Here is an 18,477-nt window from a genome sequence, read left to right on the forward strand (position 1 = left end):
TTGAATGCGGGGTTCGTTGACATAAATCCACATAGCCGGTGCAGCCGGAATATCCAAAAAGTCGGCTTTGGAATGCCGCTTTCAAGCCGAGCTAACCGGTCTTTCGGCGTCGGCATCCTTCAACCCCACACAACGCGCGCTTGCTCACCAGCCCAACTCTCACGCAATTCCCCCGCCACTCCATCACAGCATGTCAGATAGCGAGCAACACGATTGACTAAAGATGAAAGTGAAGCTAAACGGGAAACGCAAATGAAATCGAAAGTATGAATCGTCGTTGGAACTTGAGGCTTTACTTGGCAGCAGCCGCCCGCCTGGGGCGGCCTGACCTCGTGGTAGCCGCCTCGTCGTCGGTCTTGGGCTTGGCCTTGCTTCTGCTCGATGCCGTGGTTGAGGTGGCAGGTTTGGTAGCTCGAGGCTTGGATGCAGCGGCGCGCGTGCGCGTCTTGGGTGCCGGAGCTGCTTCTTGCTCTGACTGCTCGTCGTTCTCAGCCGACGATTCCGAGGGGTCATTCTCCTCGGCGGGTGCAGCGGCTTTGGTGCGGGTGGTCCTGGTGGCCGTGGTGCGGATGCGCGTGCTGCGTGCGGCGGGCTTGGTCGGCGAGCTAGCTGCCTTTCTGGTGGTGGCGCGCTTGCCCCTGGTGGTGGTGGGTGCAGCCTCGTCGTCGCTCGCCTCGTCATCGCCGTACGCTGCGCTGCTCGATGGATGCGCCGCCTCGCTCGCCTTGGCTGCACGGCTGCGGCTCGCGCGGGCTGGCTTGGTGGTCGTCGATGCCGTGGTGCGCGTAGCCCGCGCCCGAGTTGCGCGCTTCGGCGCCTCCGCAACCTCTTCTTCCTCCTGCCCATCCTGCTCTTCCTCGTGGTTGTCTTCCTCCGTCGTCGGCTCGTTCTCGCTCTCCGCTACCACCTTGGCGTCCTCCTCAGCCTCGCTGCTCTTTGCCGCAGAGGCCTTGGTACGGCGCGTCCGCTTCTCGGGCGAGGCGACGGGCACTTCCAACACCACTGCAATCGCCTGACTCGCTGCAGCCTTGGCCTTCCTCGTGCCAGTGCGACGCGTCGCCTTGGAGGGCGACTCGCTCGCATCCTTCTCGGCCTCGACAGCATCTTCCGGCTGGCCAAACACCTCAGCCGCGGTCGTGGCAACTTCTTCTGCCGACTCAGCCTCTGGCTGCGGAGCTGTGTCGCCGAAAGCGCGCTTGACAGGCGACGAGCGTGTGGCGCGCTTGGTGGGCGAGACTGATCGAGTGCGTGGCTTGGTGGGAGACACGGATACTGCGCGGCGCGAAGCTCGCGTCTTGGTGGGCGAGGGCTCGAGCGGTGCTGGCGCCTCTTGCTCGTCAGCAACCACCTCGGTCTCCTCGTGAGTCGGCTCGGGCGAAGCGGCTACAGCCACATCCTCGATGTGTGCATCATCGACGGGAGCTGCCTCTGGCTCGATGGCAGCGTCAGCTGTTGACTCGGCGTGGTCAGCCTCTACCTGGTCCTCCTGGAACTCTGTATCTTCCTGGGTCACCTCCGAATCGACCAATGCCTGTGCGATCACTTCGTTGTGGGCGTCCATGGCGGCGGCATCAAACATGGTGACGTGCAGCTCTGCCTCGAACGCGGGCTGGACCTCGGCGACGGGCGTCGGCAGCGGAGTCACGGCAGGCGTAGCCAGGTCTGGCATCGATGGCAGCGCCCTCGGAGTGGTCGGCGTCGCGAGGGGAGTAGGAGGAGCGGCGATGGTTGCAACTGGCACCAGCACTTCGGCTGCCTCGCTGCGTCGTACACTGCGGCGCGGCTTGGACGGGCTTGCTGCGAGCGCAGCCTTCGTAGGCGAGCGCTTGGACGGCGAGAGGATGGCGCTGATCTCTGGGTTGGCGGCACGCATTCGCTCGCCAAGCACGCCGTACTGAGGCGTCTTCTCCGGGCTGGGCTGCAGCATCGAGGCAAGGCCGTTCATGTTGGGAGTGCCGGGTGCGGCGGCTGCAGCAGAGAAGAGGTGTCGCATCGAGTTGAGTGCCGCTGGAGTCTGCGGGACTGCAGGCTGCGGTGCGGCGCTCTCCGTCACCGGGCGTTCCGGGCTCGACGGGTTCCTCGAGCTGATCTGCACTACTTCCTCCTGTGTCACCTCCTCATCATCATCGTCTTGCTCGTCGTCCGTGGGCTCCTCTTCCTCGGCGGTGAACATGTCATTGAGCGCGTCTGCGATCCTGTCCGACTCGGGCTCGGCCGCGCCGTCGTGCAGAAGGTCAAAGCCCATCGACAGCTCGGTAGCCGGCAGCCCGACGTCCGAGACGCGCACCACCTTCCTGCTCTTGGACGGCGATGAGCTGCTGGCATCGACGGCCGTGTCGCGCGTCTTTTCGTGCACGATGCGCTCACCTGCACCGCTGATCTGCAGACGCACAAGCGCCGTACGTGCCGAGGGCTTGGCATCGCTTGCACCCGCCGGCGGCATCGAGATGCGGCGCGAGTGTGTCTTGGATGCAGGCTGCGGCGTGGCGAATTGCGGGAGCGCCGAGGCTTTGACGGGGCTGAAGTTGTACACGGGCGGCTTTTGTGGCGAGAGCGAACTGACCGAGAGGCTCTGGTCCACTTCGTCCTCGTCCTCGTCCGAGTCTCGCCAGGCCTGTGCGGGCGTCTCCTCGACAAGCGCGGGATCGAGCAGCGATTCAAAGTCGTCCTTGTTCTCTTCTGCGGCCGAGATGTCTTCGAAGGAGGCGGAAGCAGTAAGACCTTCGGGCTGCGGCAAGTCGACCATGCCAGACAGGCTCGAGGGCATCGACATGGACTTGGACAGGCCCGAAGCGCCGGGCGTGGCGGGCGACGGCGGTGGGGGAGGCAGGAAGAGGCGATCGGAGTACGCCTCGCTGGAGCGCAGAAGCGTCTGGGTACGCAGAGACACCCTGCGCTTCGTCGAGAGACTGAGGCGCGGGCGCCGAGGCAGCGGTGTGAGGCCGACAAAGTGCTGCTTCTTGACGGGTGATGGGGTCTTGCTGATGCCGAGCCTCATATGTTTGGACGCAACACGGCGAGCGCTGGGGCTCAATGCGACCGCCGATGCTTGCTCCTCTTCCGGCTCGACGTCTGATGCATCCGAAAAGTGCTCAGCTGCCTCCTCACTCTCTGGCTCCTTCGACGACTCCACGGGCTCGACGGCCTCGACGGGCTCGCTGGGCTCGCTGGGTTCGGTGCGCTCCTCAGCGTAGAAGCCGAGGCTCATGCCCTTGAAAGGACCGGCCCGTCCAAAGAAGCTGCTGCGACGCTTTGCGCGCTTGGGGCTGCCGCCCTTGCTGGGCGAGCCAGCAGGCGCGTTGTCGCTGCTCGCGCTGGGCGGAGGAACGTTTTCCGCATCCTCAGCAGCGTCGATCGAGCTCATCGGCGAGTCTTGAGTGGCGTTGTCAGCCTCTGGCTCGCCTTGAGCCTGCGTGACTGCAGCCTCGGCCTCCTGCTCTAGCTCCTCGACAATCACAATGTCTTGCTCCGACTCGTCGTGCTGAGCGTCTTCCTCGGCATGCTGCTCTTCGACGTGCTCGCTGTCGCTGCGGAGGCTGCCGTCGTGCTCCTCGGACATGGCTTCGAGGGGTGGCATCATCCTCATCTGCTTGACGGGGCTGAGCCTGCCCGAGTACGAGTTGGCGTAGAGGCTGAAGCTGACCTGCTTGGGCGGGGCGGTCTTGGGGTCGGCGGCTATGGTGCGGCTCTTGAGCGGGGTGGCGAACAAGCCGGTGGTGGATGTGGATGAAGTGAGGCTCTGACGGCCCGACCTTTTCGCCTTGGAGGGGCTGACATTGGCGGACTGCATGAAGCGCTGGAGGCCGTTGGCCCTGCGTGCCTCCCTATCGGTGTCGTCTGCGTTGCGAGACTTTGCAGGCGATGCCGCTTTGCGAGAGGCTCGAGCCGGTGTGTCGATCTGAGCCGCATTGACCAGGCTCATCCTGACGCGCCTTCGCGGGCCAGCTGGAGTGTGGGGTGCTGCCGCCGACGGCTTGCCTCCCTTGACTGGCGAGGCGAACAGGTTGGCCGACTGCTTGGCTGCGTCGACATCAGTGGTCTCTGGAAGCTTGAAGAGGAAGGAGCGCTTGGCAATAACGATCGAGTCGCCCGAGTGGAGCTGGTACGTGCCTTGGCCGCGGGGAGCTGGGAGCGCCTGGACGCCATTGAGGAGCACGCCGTTTGCACCGAGCACCTGAAGGAAAGCGGCGTTGCCCTCGGGTGCGGCCTGGATCTCGATTTCGATGGTGCAGTGAATCCTGCTGACGTCGCTAGCGAGGAAGCGGACATCGTTCTCGATGGATCGACCGAGGGTGGTTTTGAGGTTCTGGATGGGGAAGGTCTCTTTCTGACGGCCCTTCTTATCGAGCAGGACGAGGAAGGCGAGGACTGGATCCGATTGCACTTCGCTGTGAGTCGCCGACGAGGAGTGCTTGGTGGGCGACTGGACCGCGCTGGTTGTGGGTGCATCGAAAGTGTCCTTGACGGGTGAGGATGGGCGAGATGAAGAGAAGAAGTTGGTGAAGCTGTTTGACCTGCGCAGAGGCACAAAGGTGTTTGGCTTGTTGGATGGCGACAGGACTCCAGCAGGAACGCCACCTGAGCCCATGTCGGTTTGAGAGGTGCTTGGGCTCATGCCGAACGACCTGCGGAGCGTGTTGAGCATGGTGAGCGGCTGAGCTGGAGATGTCCGACGACACTATGGATGGGAGGGTGGACGAGCTTCAGTGGAACATGCGTGGGCGATCGACGGTCGAGACTTCGTTGACGATGCAGCGCTGTGTAGACGCCGCGGGTATGTGTGAAGCCGAGATGAAGTTGAGGTGTGAGTGTCGAGAGGCAAGTTGGAGCGGGCGTGCGGATCCGACTTGAGCTCTGGCCCGGGACCTGGTCTTTGGAGAGTGACTGCCAGGAGAGCAAGAGAGCGGGAGCGGCAGCCCGATGCTCGTCTTCAAAGCGGCCTCTCTCCGACTTCCGCCTCCGCGCTCTGCGCCGTGTGGAGCGCCCTCCCAAAATGCGGAAGTGAATGCTGAGTGAAGCGGGCCGCTGCAAACAAACAGCCGTCCACCGCCTGGTCCGCGCGTGGACCCTGACGGCTCTGCGCGAGGCCATCACGTGATTTTTGCTAGCGAATCGCTCTAACATCTAGAAAAATTCGATGTCGTGTGTTGGAGCCTCTGGAGCCTCATCCTCCACACCGGGCGGCAGCGGCGGCTCACCGCATGGACCACATCCGCACCTGCCAAACCGGGGAAAAAAGGGCCAAAGGGGAGGCCGAGAAGCATGCCTTGCTGCTTTTTGTCCATCATCTCTCTCTCTCTCGTTCGTCTTCGCTCCAGCGCGTTCGCCCACCATTCTCGCCTTCGCTCCCACCCGCGCACTCTTCAAGATGGCCGCCAAGACCGACGCCAACTGCATCTTCTGCAAGATCATCGCGGGCCAGATTCCGTCGCTCAAGCTGTACGACTCGGACAAGACCTACGCCTTTCTCGGTGAGTTTGCGTGCGTCTTTGCTTCTGTTGCATCATTACGGCTGACATTTGTTTGGCGTTACGGACAGACATTGGACCCATCTCGGAGGGCCATGCGCTGGTGATCCCCAAGTACCACGGCGCCAAGCTGCACGATGTGCCGGACGAGCACCTGACTGAGCTGCTTCCCGTGGCCAAGAAGATCGCCATCGCAACGGGCGCAGACCAGTACAACATCCTGCAGAACAACGGCCGCATGGCGCACCAGATGGTCGACCACGTTCACTGTAAGTCGCGCATCTTGAATCCAGCCCTCGAAAGCTGCAGCTCAAGCTAACTCTTGCTCTTGCCTTGGATTTTCTTCCACAGTCCACGTCATTCCCAAGCCAGACGAGAAGCAGGGTCTTGGTGTCGGCTGGCCCGCTACGCAGCCTGCCAAGGAAGAGCTGTCCAAGCTGCACGACACGATCAAGGGCCGTCTGGAGAAGCTCTAAACACGTTCCCTTCTGTAGCCGCAATACACAGATTTGCTGACAGTTTTACACGGGCGGAGAATGCGATTCGAGATGGCACAGCTTCGGATGTACATGCGAGCGTACACTGGCATGTGGGAGAGAGAGAGATTAGGCAGTGCGGTAGATGAGATGGACGCCGCTGTCCGTGTCGACGATGCTGCTGAGCTCGCCCACCTTGAGACCGAATGCGGCGTCTTCGAACGGCTTTTGCATCTGGCCGCGCTGGAAGAAGCCCAGATCACCTCCCGCGCGTGCGGAAGAGCAGTCCCTACCACACCACGACATAACGACAAGAAAGAGGTCAGAATTCAGTGCTGGTGCGAATGTTGCACGGCGCATGACACTTACGAGTGCACGCTGGCGAGCGAGGCAAAGTTGTCCTTGGCGGGATCCTGCTTGAGTTGATGCTCAAACTTCTTGAGCTGCTCAATCGCATCCTCCCTCGAGCGCGTGATGTTGGCCTGCGCATGATGCCGATCGCAGCAATGGTCAGCTTTTTCCATTGCGCGCTGATGGGTGGGACAGCGACTCACCTCTTTCCAAGAGCTGGGTCTGCGGGAACCAGCATGCTTGATGAGCAGATGGCTGGCGCGCACCTTGTCGGGCTTCTCGGTTGCGCCCGGGGCATTGGCAGGGTCGAGGTACTGTGCGCCCGGAAGCGATCGGATCGACTCGTCCGTATGGCCCTCTGGGATCTCCCATGTGGACTGCTGCGTCACCGGGTCGTAGAAGTACGGCAGTCGACGCGAGTTGCTAAAGCGGATCTCCCACTGAGACTGTCGCAGCGTACTTAGCGTCTACTCGCATGGATTTTCCTGGACCGGAGCAGGCAGACTTACCGACATGGCTGTGTGCTTGCTCGCTTGCTGGCTGCGACGCTGAGGTGATCGTGTTGAGCGTACGGGTGGAATGTCGAACCGTGTGTTTGTCGGAACGAGGGCAATCAACTCTTCCCTGCCGGCGACTGCAGGCGTCGTTCTGGCTGTTGGACCGAGCGCGCCTGAAATCCGTGTTGAGAGTCGAGCGACGTAACACTTTGCCGCAAAAAAATGCTGATTTTGCACCCCCTTTTTCTTGCGATTTTTAGTTTTCTTTCTATACCCTCTCCACGGTTTTCGGGGTCGAGCGATGCTGGAAAAAAGAGGCGCAGGAACCTTCGATTTGCATGGCACGCAGGGCGGGATGGAGCCGAGCGGGCTCGGCTGAACTTTGGCGAGCTGTCTGCAGAGAGCATGGCCGCCGCTGCTGCTGCCGCCGATGTTCAGTATAAGCTATCTGGCTGCTCTTTGCCATGAACAAAGACAGCAGTGGGCGAGCAAGACAAGCCAAGACTCGCATTGAATCCCGCCACGTGTGCCAGCGCAGAATAAGCATTGAACCGCTCCTCTGGTCCTCGCTCTGTTGGTCAGCTCCACTGCAGACGACCGAATCAACCCCCTCAAGAGCGTCCGGCGTTTGGTCTTGCATCGCGTTATTATACAACGGCTCGGCATGGCGTGGACAACGCAGGATGAATTGGGTGGCTGCGATGATGGCGCCATCGCCGATGGGTAGCAGCGTCCCGCGGAATCGTCTCGAGGGAAGGGCGAGAATCCAAAACCCAAACCTGCAGGTCTCTGCAGGCGAGCACGAGGATCGACGGATCTTCCCACGGGCAGCTGCCCACGCCACAACAAGCTCCGATGCCGTCCCAACCGCGCAACACGCTCGTCGCAGCTCGAACCCTCACTTTGAGCGTGGGACGGGTTGCGCTGAGATACGAATGTGTTGCATCATCGGGAAGCAGCTCGGACTGTGCCAAACAAGATGAGCGGGAAAAGCCAAGGCGCCAACCTACAGTATGGGGTCCGGAGGAAAAGGAAAATGAGCGGATCGGAGTTGAATGCTGAGAGTGCACCCCGAGAGAGAGTGAGGCGGCGGGGCACGCGAGCAGCCATGCATCTGCCGACAAAAAAGTCCTGGAAGCGAGGGCCACCCTGAGACAGAAGAAGAGGAAAAAAAGGGTTCGTTCGGCCATGCCGAGAGCCATGCACCCATATGGGTTTGGTTGTGCATATCTGCACCGAGGCTGCATCAGCGCAGTCACAGTCAAAGTCACTCCCACACTCACAGGCACAGGCACATTCAGTCATCGCATCGGCACCACCGAGTCAAACTTTGGCCGGCACACACAACTTGAGCTGCTGCGAGCGTTGCGAGACGGTCGAGAGGGAACGGCGTGGGAAGCAATGGCCCTTTGTCGCCGCCAGAGAGAGAGGAAGAGGGAACGATACGCACGATTGGGGTTGTGGATTTACGCTGCACAGCTACAGTTTCGTCTCCACGTTGCTGAGCCGCGGCCTCGCCGCCATGCCGATATCGAACGGCTCTGGATCCGTAGCCGCTTCGAGCTCCGCTAGCATGGACGGCTGCCAGCCGACCTGCTGATCCCTGTCGATCCCCGACTCCGCATTTCCACACAACAGCTGCGCTCACTCTGCTCTGGATTGCTCTCGGTTGCCAAGCCAGGCCAAGCCAGCATCCAAAGCTTCCCAGCGCCACCCGCTGGCCTCGCAACCCTCGACCACCACAAACTCCACTTCCCGGGTCTCGCAATCTACACAATCACGCCCATGCTCGTCACCTCTTGCCTCCAAGCCACACGCCCGGCGTAGCTTCCCTGCCCACCATAAAGAAGGAGCTCGCATCGAAACATCGCTCGCGCTCGCATACACCCCACCTAATCCAGCGGCTGTATACATCCGCACCGCACATAACTTAGGCACGCTCATCCCGCCGTTTCCGCTCAAGTCGACTTCATTTGCGGGACCGCGACCACACGCTAGCCGCTCGAGCCAGCAAGATCATCCGACATCAACCTAACTCGATTCCAGTTTGCTGTGACCACCACCACCACCATCTAGTTTCCGCAGCACCTTCGGCGAAGCGCACGTACATCTATTTGCAATCCTTGCCATTCTTCTGAGCAGGGTGCTCGCGTATCTTCCACGCCCTTTGTCGTCCCGAAACCCAAACAAAGACGCACGGATCGCAGTCCGACTGCAGCCCCGCCAGACGAGCCGTGCCCCTGCCACAGTCCGCGTCGGCCACCAGCGCCCAGTGCAGAGCATACACACGCCGCATGCACCCAGCGCTACGCCCCTTTCGTAAATTTGCGCCTCGGGCCACACTCAAGCGCGCCGGCTCTGCCTACTTTTTCCGAAGCCATGGCGCAGCTGCCTCATCACCCGCCCTCACACTCGACCTCGAACTATCCCACACCACCGCACACAATCCACTCAGCCCTGCCTTCGCTCCGTCAACCTTCCTCGGCACCAGGCACGACCGCATGCTTCAAGCCGCTTCCTTGCGTACCCAACGACGTCGATGCGGATGACGACGGCCCGGAACTCGTGTTTCATCGACCTTCCCTCGCCCGCGACCACGACGCTCCTATCGAGTCCGACCTCTCGAGCCCTTCCGCGAGCAGCACCGCCTCGTCGTCCATGCAGGCCGACTGGCACGAGACCTCGCTCCGCAACCACGTCGCCAAACTTCCCATCGAGTTCGCCGACTTTGACCTCTCGCAAACCGAACAGCCCAGCGTCTTTGGCCTCCGACGCCGCATCGTAGCCGCCGCGATCGATCACGTCGCTGAGCGATCCGACTCTTCATCTGACAAACGACATCAGGCCCGCCAGTTCCAAGAACAGGGGCTAGGCGACTGGCTCGCCGCGCACACCCCCACCACGAACCAATGGAAGGACAAGATCCTGCGCAAGAAGAAGTCGCTCGGCTTTCGACACGCCAAATCGGCCAAAGCCACACAGACGAACGCCGGCTCGATTCACGACTCGATGCTCGGCACGGCATCGCCGCCGTCCGAGTCGAGCGCGCGTAGCCGCTCCGTCTCGGTCACCGGCTCCACCTCGTCGCACGACAAGATGCTCCGGCGCGACAAGGAACTCGCACAGCGCGAGGCCAACTTTGACCTGGTCGTGCTCAGCCGCTTCGAGACCGCCGAGCTCAAGATGACCGTCTACACCGAGCATCGACGCGGATCCTGGGTGGTGCAGGGCCCGGCGCCTCAGGGCGCAAAGGTGCTCGACGAGCCGCCGCTCGTCTTCAGTCCGTGGGACTGCCAGATCGACAGCCGCGCCATTGTGGAGCGCAAGAAGCTGCGCTCGTTTATCGAGCTCAGCGACACCACGTGTGCCGTGCGCTGCACCACGTGCACCAGTGCACACCGTCAGCGTCTGGGTCACGCCCACGACGGCGATGGCGGTATGGGATGCAAGCATTGCCAGGGCACGGGAGCGGTTCGGACGACGTATGTCGTGTGCGTGACGCTGCGGCAGACGACGTTTTTGCCGCTCATGCTGCCGGTGCGCCACCGCGCAGGCAAACACCAGGACGCATTTCGCACCTACTTGCCGCGGACGAACATGGCCATGTCGCATGTGGATGTGCTGCGCATGCGCTCGCTCGAAGCGGTGCGCTCGTGTGCGCTGCGGGTGGGACGCGTGCACTGGCGCGAGCACGACGCGCGGCTGCTCGTGGCCAAGGCGGTGCTGGAGCGCCGGAGCTGCAGCAATGTCGCGGTGATCAACCGCACCAACGGCCGCTTCCGCACGTTTGACATTACCGACGGCGGCTTTGTGCGCGGCCATCCGAACGCAGCACTCACGGAAGAGGAGAGCCGCATTGCCGAGATGCCCGAGCTGGGCGACGCGCTCGCCAGGCTGCCGGTGACGGCGGTTATGCACCCGGAGGCGACGCACCGGTTCGTGGACCTGGAGCTGGTGGACATGGCGCGATCCAAGCAGCTCTCGATCGAGACGCGCTCTGATCCGAGCTCCCCGAGCATCGCCGCGTCTGGTGGCAGCACCGACGAGTCGTACTCGCCGTCGGCGTTTTCGTTCTTCCAGCGCGCGGGCGAGATGGCGAGGCTCGGCGGCAGCAGCTCGCGCGACTCGGCGACGCAGGGCGGCAGCCGCGACCGCACTGTATCGCAGACGGACTCTACCGACTCGCGGCGCACAGGCACGGACGAGGCGGAGACGGCACGCAGCGGATCGGGTTCGCGCTGGCAGCTGCCGCCGCTCAATCTGGCGGCCTCGACGCAGTCGCCCGTGTTGAGCGCGGGCGCGGAGCCAGTGCCACTGCAGAGCGTCCAGGAGCCGCCGGCGGTGGGCAGCATGTCGGCGACGCGCAAGGCGTGGACCAAATATGCGCCCTCGTCTCCAGCGCTGAGCGCGACGGCAGCAGGCGCCCGCCCGGCCGTGGCCAGCACGCGTGCGCGCATTGGCGCCTGATCCACCGCGCCTCCCTCTAGCTTCTCTTCAGTTTTGGCATTCATGATTCTCTCTCAACATGTGTAACGGTATTCGAGCTTCAAACATCGCTTCTCTCACGCACGCACGCACGCACGCACGCACGCAAAACACAGCATAGAGAGGGAGGGAGAGGTCATAGAATTACACTGATTGTGACGGGCAAAGAGAGAGGGTGAGGATAGAGGGTCAGCGATTTGGGCCAAAAAAAGAAAAGAAAAAGGCAGGCTGTGGGAGGCTGTCGAATTCTGCAATTTAGCCGAAGCTCGAGGCGCGTCGGGAGGTTGAGTTGGAGAGGAGGCGCGTGCGCGTGCGGGTTGCGCGTGGCGGGGCGAGAGGAGCCGCACTTTCTAGTCCTACCCAAGCCAAGGCTCCGCAAAGTGAAGAGGGCGGCGGCAAGGGGAAGGCGGCTCGAAAGGGCGAGCAAGAGAGACGGATGGGTACTGCGACGGCGCTACACCAATTGGGAAATGCGTGTTGAGGGTGTTGCCCCGTTTGGAAGACGAACGCAGTCGCCCAACTCTGTCACACCGACCAAGGCCAAGGGGTGATGACTTACTGGATGGGAAAGGGGATCAGGCCAAGACGATGAGCCAAGCGATCGAATCACTCGCACTTGCCAAGTGGGGGGACGACTTGGAGGCAAATGGTGTATGACGGCGTGGATGCTGTCTAGGCCTTGTTCTTGGGGTTGTCCTTGGACGAGGCCCAGGAGGTGGCGGCGAGCTTGAAGCGCTCCTTGTGCGACAGGCTGGGCTTCTCGGTCTTGAGCACGGCGAGCTGGTCCTTCATGTACTTGTTGTACGCCGACGTCTTGCCCTTCTTGGCACCCGCAGCTCCGGTCTTCTTGGGAGGCATGTTGAAAAGAGTTGTTCGAGTGGGAGGAGGAGGAGGATTTTTCTCAAAGGTGGTGGTGGATCGGAAGAGGAAAGAGGAGAGGGGAGGAGGTTGCTATTTGAATGGATGAGGAGGGGTCCATCCGGGGCAAAGATGCGAGACGCGAATCTGCCGAACGACACGACGAGCACCCCCTCCCCCACCGAACAAGGCGAGGCGGGTTAAAGGGCAAATTGCCACAGATGGGCGGCAGATGCGCACTCGAGAGAGACCGCACGACACGACGCATGCAGGGCCAGTCGGGAAAAGGGTCCCTGTCGGCGTGCAGTCGTGCAGTTGCGCTCTCGCTTGGCCCCGCACCCACCGCATCCACGCCGGCCAGCACGAGTGCCAACGCGCGTCCCGTCACTCCTCTTCAAAAGCTCGCTCGCCTTGAGGGCCACCTTGCCTTTTGGGCGTTGCGCTGGTCGTGCCCGACGCGTGTTGCAACGCGACCCTGCCCCCTCGAGCTTCGGTCGAGCGGCGATGGTGCATGCGTGCKTGCGTTGCTTCGTGGGCTTTCGAGGTAAAACACGCTCGCTCTGGGCTTGGAATGAAGCCTGGCTGGGAAATTCCCACCATCCATCCGCCTTGCCATTCATCGTCTTGCTTCTGGCCCGCTTTTTTGACTCTGGCTAGGATCGATCAGTGATGAGCTTTTGGCTCTGACTTGCATGCGAGAGCATTGCAGACGGGACTGGCTCCGAACACGGCCGGAGCTGCACACAGAGGTTGTGCCGGTGGAAGCGCGGCTATTCCACTTCGAGCGTGGGCTCGTGCCCTGCGCAGAGACGCAGAGGACTCGACGCGCCGAGCGTGCATGCCCTCGAGGCTCCAGTAGTGCATCGCTCGAGTGTCAAACGCGCGCGTCACGCAAATCCAAATGCGCCCATGCATCCATCCGCCTTGGGCCCTTTGTTCCGCGCGTCTCGTCTCGTGCCCATCTCCATCTCCCGATGGACATCGGGTTCGACCCCCCGCATCCGAATCGGCATCCCGCTCCGTCGGCCTCTTCCGAAGCACTGCGCATCATCCGTGCGAGGTCAGGTGGCAGATCCGCGCCCCCAACTCTCTTTCTTTCTTTTCCTGCGGCTGTCTCGTGTGGGGAATTTTTGAGTTTTCGCTTTCGCTCGGTTGGCTGAGTCCAAGCAGAGGGCCAAGCAGGGCCAAGCAGTGAAGCCAAGGCTGGAAAGGAGCCCGTCAAATTGGCCGACCCTCTCCGCGGTGGCCTCTTTGCAGTCACGGAGAGTTGCCAGAGGTGCTGCGCTTCCACTCGCCCTCTGACTCCACATCCCTATTTCCCCCCACTTCACACTGCCTTCGCTCCGCCATCTCCCGAATCGATCCGCCCACCTCATCAGTCCCGACCGTGGTAGTCTGCCTCTAGATTCAGCATTCGTACCATCAATCCTTGCCTCTCTGAAAGCACTGCCCTCGGCGCTCTCTTGTAATAATCTCTGGTTCATGCTGCGCTCCGCTTCAATCAACCACCACCATCGCCCGCGCCCGCACTCGCGCCATCATCTCTGCAACTCCCTCGCTCCGTGGCGCACGCTCTGCTAAACGCACAGCTCCATTCCAGATTCCTTCCCTTCCGCCGTCCCCGCCTGCGCACTCCTCCGCCGTCTCTCGGCTGACGCATGCAGCCTCCAAAGGCTGAACCGCTTCAGATTCCCTCCGAGGATGACGTGCCTCTCTTCGATCCAAGCGGCCTCAGCGCCTCCCTCTCCGTCGACGACTGGCACAACTCCTTCGACCTCAACAGCGTAGCCGCAGCACGCCTCGGCATCGGTTCGCCCCCCTCCATCCACGCCTCCGCCTCCCTCTCCAACTCGGCTTCCATCGCCAACCTCACCCGCTCCGACTCGCGCAACAACTCCAACTCTGATACCGGTCGCACATCATCCCATCCGCCACCGCCGCCGCCGCAGCATGACTCCGACCAGCATGCAGACAGTATCGACGATCAATACGATCCACGGCGTGGCAGGCGGCGCAGGAGCTCGGCAGCGCAGTCCGACCTCCATCCGTCCTCGTCCACAGCCGTCAGCTCCGCCGTACTCCCGCAGAAGGACACCTCGGTTGGCTCCAAAGTGCGCATGTGGTGGGAACGCAGCGAGGCTGCCACGCCCGACGCTGATGTCAACCCTGCCTCCACCGCCAAGCAGGTAGCTGGTCCCGACTCGCTCCCTCCTCTGCGCACCGACATGGGCCCTGCCGAATCGTCGTCGGCAGCCAACTCCACTTTCGCCTCTCCAACCGTGTTCTCGCCAGATTCGTCTTCCTCCGTCGTGCGTTCACCAGCCGCCGACTTCCTCAGCGCCTTCTCGAGTCTCAACAGCGTGGTCCAGCCCGCCAACTCGTACGACGCTCGCTCGCTCTCTTACTCTCCGCCACGTGCAGGTCATCGCAGCCTCGGCGCTTCCCTCATGCGCGACGAAGTGCGCAACGGCTCCGCCGCCGCTCCTGGATTCGCCTCCCTCCGCGGTCTCGGAAGCGCCGCTGCCATGCTGTACGACACCCAGACCACCACCGCTCCCAACCCGCCGCCTCGATGCGATGATGAGGGCGCGCGTGTCGGCCCAGGTGGCCGATATCTGCTCGGAAAGACCATCGGCTTTGGCGGATTCTCCACCGTGCGCGAGGGCTGGGACCTCGATGCCCAAGGGCCGCCCGATCCTACCGCCCCACTCATCGATGGTCAGCGCAAAGGTCGCCGCGTCGCCGTCAAGATCGTCTACCACGACTCGCAGCAGGGTTCGCCGGCGCGCGAAGCAACTGCCACCAAGCAGCCGCACGCGCAGAGTCAGTCGCACGAGCTGAACATCTGGAAGAGCCTGCCCGTCCATCCGCACCTGCTTCCGCTGCTCCACCACGAGTGCCTCCCCATCGATGCGCACCATGCCAGCCCCACCCACGCCTCGGGCGGTACGCTGGCCGAGCTGCTTATCATGCCCTACTGCGACCAGGGCAACCTGCTCGACTTTGTGCGCAGCGAGGGCGCCGTCGGCACCGCACCCTACGTGCTCAATGGCGAGCAGATTCAAGCCTCAGAAGACCGCAGATCCGGTTCTGGGTCGTGGTTCGCACCCGGCTCGGCGCGATCGTCGATGCAGCTCTCGAGGAGCTCGTCGCTCAAGGCGTCCATGGACGATCCCGCGTGGCGCCAGTCGGGCTCCAGGACCGGCTCGGGCTTCATGCTGCCGCGCAACCTCGGCTCGCATGCGCTTGGCCGCGTTGCGTCCGTGTCGGCAGCGTCGCAGCTGCGCACCATCCCCGCGGGGCAAGAGCCGTCGTCTTCGTTGGCGTCGTCGCCCGTCTCGGCAGCAGGCAGTGCGTCGAGCGGCTCGAGGCTGATCCGCAGAACCACCAGCCGCACCTCGCGCAGCCAAGGCATTCCCATCGATGCAGCGCGCGAAACCATGCGCCAGCTCGCGTCCGCGCTCAGCGCGCTCCACACAAAGAGCCACGTGCTGCACGGCGACCTCAAGCTCGAAAACGTGCTCGGCCAGGATCAGTCGTCGTGGAAGAAGCGCCAGCGCATGTCGACGGAACAGTCCGATGGAGATCAGACTCGCTCCAGGCAGAACAGCGCCGGTCTGGCCGACTCGATCGACTCGCTCGTCGCCTCGTCCGTTTCGTCGCACCACACCTTTGATGTCACCGATGCCGTCATGCCCTGCTGGAGGCTCGCCGACTTTGGCCTCGCGCAGGTCGTCGATCCTGCACACGCCAAGAGCGCGATGCCTGCTGCTCCGGCTCTGATTCGCGCACTCAAGGAGGAGGCAAAGGCTGCGCACGAGCCCAAGGGCGCAAGGAACGCGCAGAGGACAGGTCGCGGCGGCTCGTTAGCGTACACTGCGCCCGAGTATCTGCGTGCCCAGGGAAGGTCGGGCTCGTCCAGCCCGCGCACGCCAGACGACGCGGCCGACGACGACGAGCTGCCGCCCGAGTCGCCGTTCGCCGCCGACATGTGGGCGCTCGGCTGCATCCTCTATGCGCTGCTCAGCGGCAAGCTGCCCTTCTCCGACTCGTTTGAGCCGCGCCTCCAGATGAAGATCGCAAAGGCGCAGTGGGAGTTGCCGCCGCGACTGCGCAGGCGCGCCGAGCGGCTGGCTGCTGCGTCAACCAGCACGCTCGTGTCGCAGCCCAGCGTGTCGAACCGCAACAGCTTGGTCGACCGCGCCGGCTCCGTCGAGCCCGCCGGCGTCGCGGATCGGTTCGCGTTCAGCCAACGCCGCAGTGCCTCGGGCGCACCGCATGGACCCTCGAGCTTGGGCACCATGGATCTCAGCGCCTCGTTGCCGTCGCTGCTGCCGCGCGAGAGGCAGGCGACGGAGCCAGCGACCAGCGCGCTGTCGAGACGCATGGTGGCGGTGCACTCGGATCACGTAGTCGGCTCGGCGCCAGGCAGGGCGGGTCACGTCGAGAGCTTCGAGATCAACAGTGTCGCCAAGGCCCGCGCCGACGTCGAGGAGGACCCCGAGTCGGACGACGACTCCGATGTCGATCCTGCCTGGGACGGGCTGAGCTGGGACCGCGCTGCGGCGAGGCAGGTACTGCGTGGCCTGCTCGAGCCGGATCCGCGCAGGAGATGGACGATCGACCGGCTGTGTGCCAGCGCCTGGATCCGGCAGGAGGCTGGCGAGTCGGGCAATCTGGCCGCCATGGGTCCGCCCGCTTCGCTGCTCAACACCGCGTCGGCGCTCCGCAGCGCGCACTCGACTTCAACGGCGACGGCGGCAGGTGCTGCGGATGGTGCGCCTAGTGTCTTTGCCGAGCGAAGCGCCTGGGCCAACTCGGCGTCCAAGTCGAATCCGAGTTTGGCCGAGACGGCGGGCCAGTCGCCTGCAGCGCCGAGCTTTGACCGGGCAAACGTGGACGAGCAGTTCCAGCGCACCGAGCGTGGACGTCGATCATCGAGCCTGGCTCGCACACGGCCTGAGAAGCTGGCCACCGGTGGCTCGGGAAGCGCTTCGCCAGCGCTGTCGCCCTCGATCTCGGCCGACGACGGTGCGGGTGCGGGTGCGGGTGCGGGTGCGCAGCGCCGCTCGCGCTCGACGTCGCGCATCTCGGTGGTGCATCGCGACTCGAGCCGCACGCGCAGCACCGACGTGAGCGGCAGCTCGACGCCCAACCGCGAGCGCGACCCGGCGTGGATGGCACACCATCTCGGCAGCTCGCTCAACTCGCTCAGCCACGCCTGGGTGCACAGTGCCAGCAAGGAGCGCTGCGACAGTCCCGCCGAGTCCGAGCGCCGCGGTCGGCTGCCCAGATCGAGGATGGCGGATCTGGACGAGAACACCACCTGGAACGGCGAGGATGACACGAGCAGCGACAGTCGCGCCGGCTCGCATGTGGCGGGCTCGCTGCACCGCACGGGCCCGATCGCCATCCGCGGAAGGAGTGGCTCGAGGAGCCGCAGTCGGCACAGCGGCGAGAGTGGCTCGCCTGAGCGCTTTGCGCACCACCGATCCATCTCGAGGTCGAGGTCGAACTATTCGCTGTCGCACGAGGCCGGTGCGCCGGGAAGCTTGCTGTATGGCAGGAGCGTCGAGCCGCAGCCGACAGTGGCGCCGATCCTGGCCGATCACACGCAGGCACAGCGCTCGTCGACTGCACGCAGCAGGTCCAGGGCGCCCGATGCGCTCGCCCAGATCCTGGGCAGGCAGAGGTCGAGAAGCAGGTCGAGAATGCGCGATGGCAGCGCCAATCCAGCGCCGGGTGTTCCACCAGCGGATACAGCGGGCGTTGCGGCGAGAAAGAGCGCGGCAACACCGTCGGATTCGGAGCATGAGCAGGAGGCCAGGGGAAGGGCTCGCGATCGCAGGTGAATGCCGGTTCAGCACGGAAAGATTGCATGATACCCGGAATGAATGTCTCGTCTCTCTCGGATATCAGTGCGCTGCTCGTGGTGAGAGGCGTGGTGTGAGTAGGCGCAGGTGAGTGCAGCGGCCGGTCGAGTGGTTGGGGTGAAGGCAGGGCGGCAGGAGGAGGAGGTGCGGAAGCGGAAGCGGGAGCGGGAGGCGGAAAACGGGAGCCGGGTTGAACACCTCCACAGGTTGCGGAAAGTGTGCAGCTGCTCCAAATTTTGGCTTCCAAGTGTCAATCAACTCCTTCTACGCCCATCACATAGTCGGCTCTCAGCTAGCCAGAGCGATCCGACTCAGCCTCATGCAGGGCTCATAGGGTCTTCAGTCGACTTCTAGGCTTTGGAGCTGCAGACATCAGGTCAGACCGACTTGCGGAGTTACTTCCACCGCGCCCTCGACCAGCATCCTGCTTCCCCACAAACTAGCGAAGTCCTGGCTCGAGGCCCTCTAC

General features: G+C 63.3%; 6 protein-coding genes across 6 annotated transcripts; 3 read left to right on the plus strand and 3 right to left on the minus strand.

The window, feature by feature from the left end:
• Nucleotides 1-292: 292 nt before the first annotated feature.
• On the minus strand, nt 293-4,645 carry PAN0_018d5600 (uncharacterized protein; the record flags this gene model as incomplete). Its single annotated transcript, XM_014798829.1, has 1 exon — nt 293-4,645. The coding sequence occupies one exon, from the start codon at nt 4,643-4,645 to the stop codon at nt 293-295; it is 4,353 nt and encodes a 1,450-aa protein (XP_014654315.1).
• A 723-nt stretch (nt 4,646-5,368) lies between these two features.
• Nucleotides 5,369-5,944, plus strand: PAN0_018c5601 (HIT domain protein; the record flags this gene model as incomplete). Its single annotated transcript, XM_014798830.1, has 3 exons — nt 5,369-5,471; nt 5,540-5,737; nt 5,820-5,944. The coding sequence occupies 3 exons, from the start codon at nt 5,369-5,371 to the stop codon at nt 5,942-5,944; spliced, it is 426 nt and encodes a 141-aa protein (XP_014654316.1).
• Nucleotides 5,945-6,073: 129 nt separating this feature from the next.
• PAN0_018d5602 (rotamase-domain-containing protein) lies at nt 6,074-7,199 on the minus strand (the record flags this gene model as incomplete). The annotated part of the gene is made up of 5 exons (XM_014798831.1): nt 6,074-6,233; nt 6,314-6,426; nt 6,499-6,741; nt 6,805-6,965; nt 7,067-7,199. The coding sequence occupies 5 exons, from the start codon at nt 7,197-7,199 to the stop codon at nt 6,074-6,076; spliced, it is 810 nt and encodes a 269-aa protein (XP_014654317.1).
• Nucleotides 7,200-9,171: 1,972 nt separating this feature from the next.
• PAN0_018c5603 (uncharacterized protein) lies at nt 9,172-11,259 on the plus strand (the record flags this gene model as incomplete). The annotated part of the gene is made up of 1 exon (XM_014798832.1): nt 9,172-11,259. The coding sequence occupies one exon, from the start codon at nt 9,172-9,174 to the stop codon at nt 11,257-11,259; it is 2,088 nt and encodes a 695-aa protein (XP_014654318.1).
• Nucleotides 11,260-11,949: 690 nt separating this feature from the next.
• PAN0_018d5604 (uncharacterized protein) lies at nt 11,950-12,648 on the minus strand (the record flags this gene model as incomplete). Its single annotated transcript, XM_014798833.1, has 2 exons — nt 11,950-12,228; nt 12,610-12,648. 2 exons carry the CDS (start codon nt 12,646-12,648, stop codon nt 11,950-11,952), a joined length of 318 nt encoding a protein of 105 aa, XP_014654319.1.
• Nucleotides 12,649-13,793: 1,145 nt separating this feature from the next.
• On the plus strand, nt 13,794-17,987 carry PAN0_018c5605 (kinase-like protein; the record flags this gene model as incomplete). The annotated part of the gene is made up of 1 exon (XM_014798834.1): nt 13,794-17,987. The coding sequence occupies one exon, from the start codon at nt 13,794-13,796 to the stop codon at nt 17,985-17,987; it is 4,194 nt and encodes a 1,397-aa protein (XP_014654320.1).
• Between the last annotated feature and the right edge of the window lie 490 nt (nt 17,988-18,477).

The sequence above is a fragment of the Moesziomyces antarcticus genome, assembly GCF_000747765.1.
Source record: "Moesziomyces antarcticus DNA, scaffold: scaffold_v10018, strain JCM 10317, whole genome shotgun sequence".
NCBI classification, from domain to species: domain Eukaryota; kingdom Fungi; phylum Basidiomycota; class Ustilaginomycetes; order Ustilaginales; family Ustilaginaceae; genus Moesziomyces; species Moesziomyces antarcticus.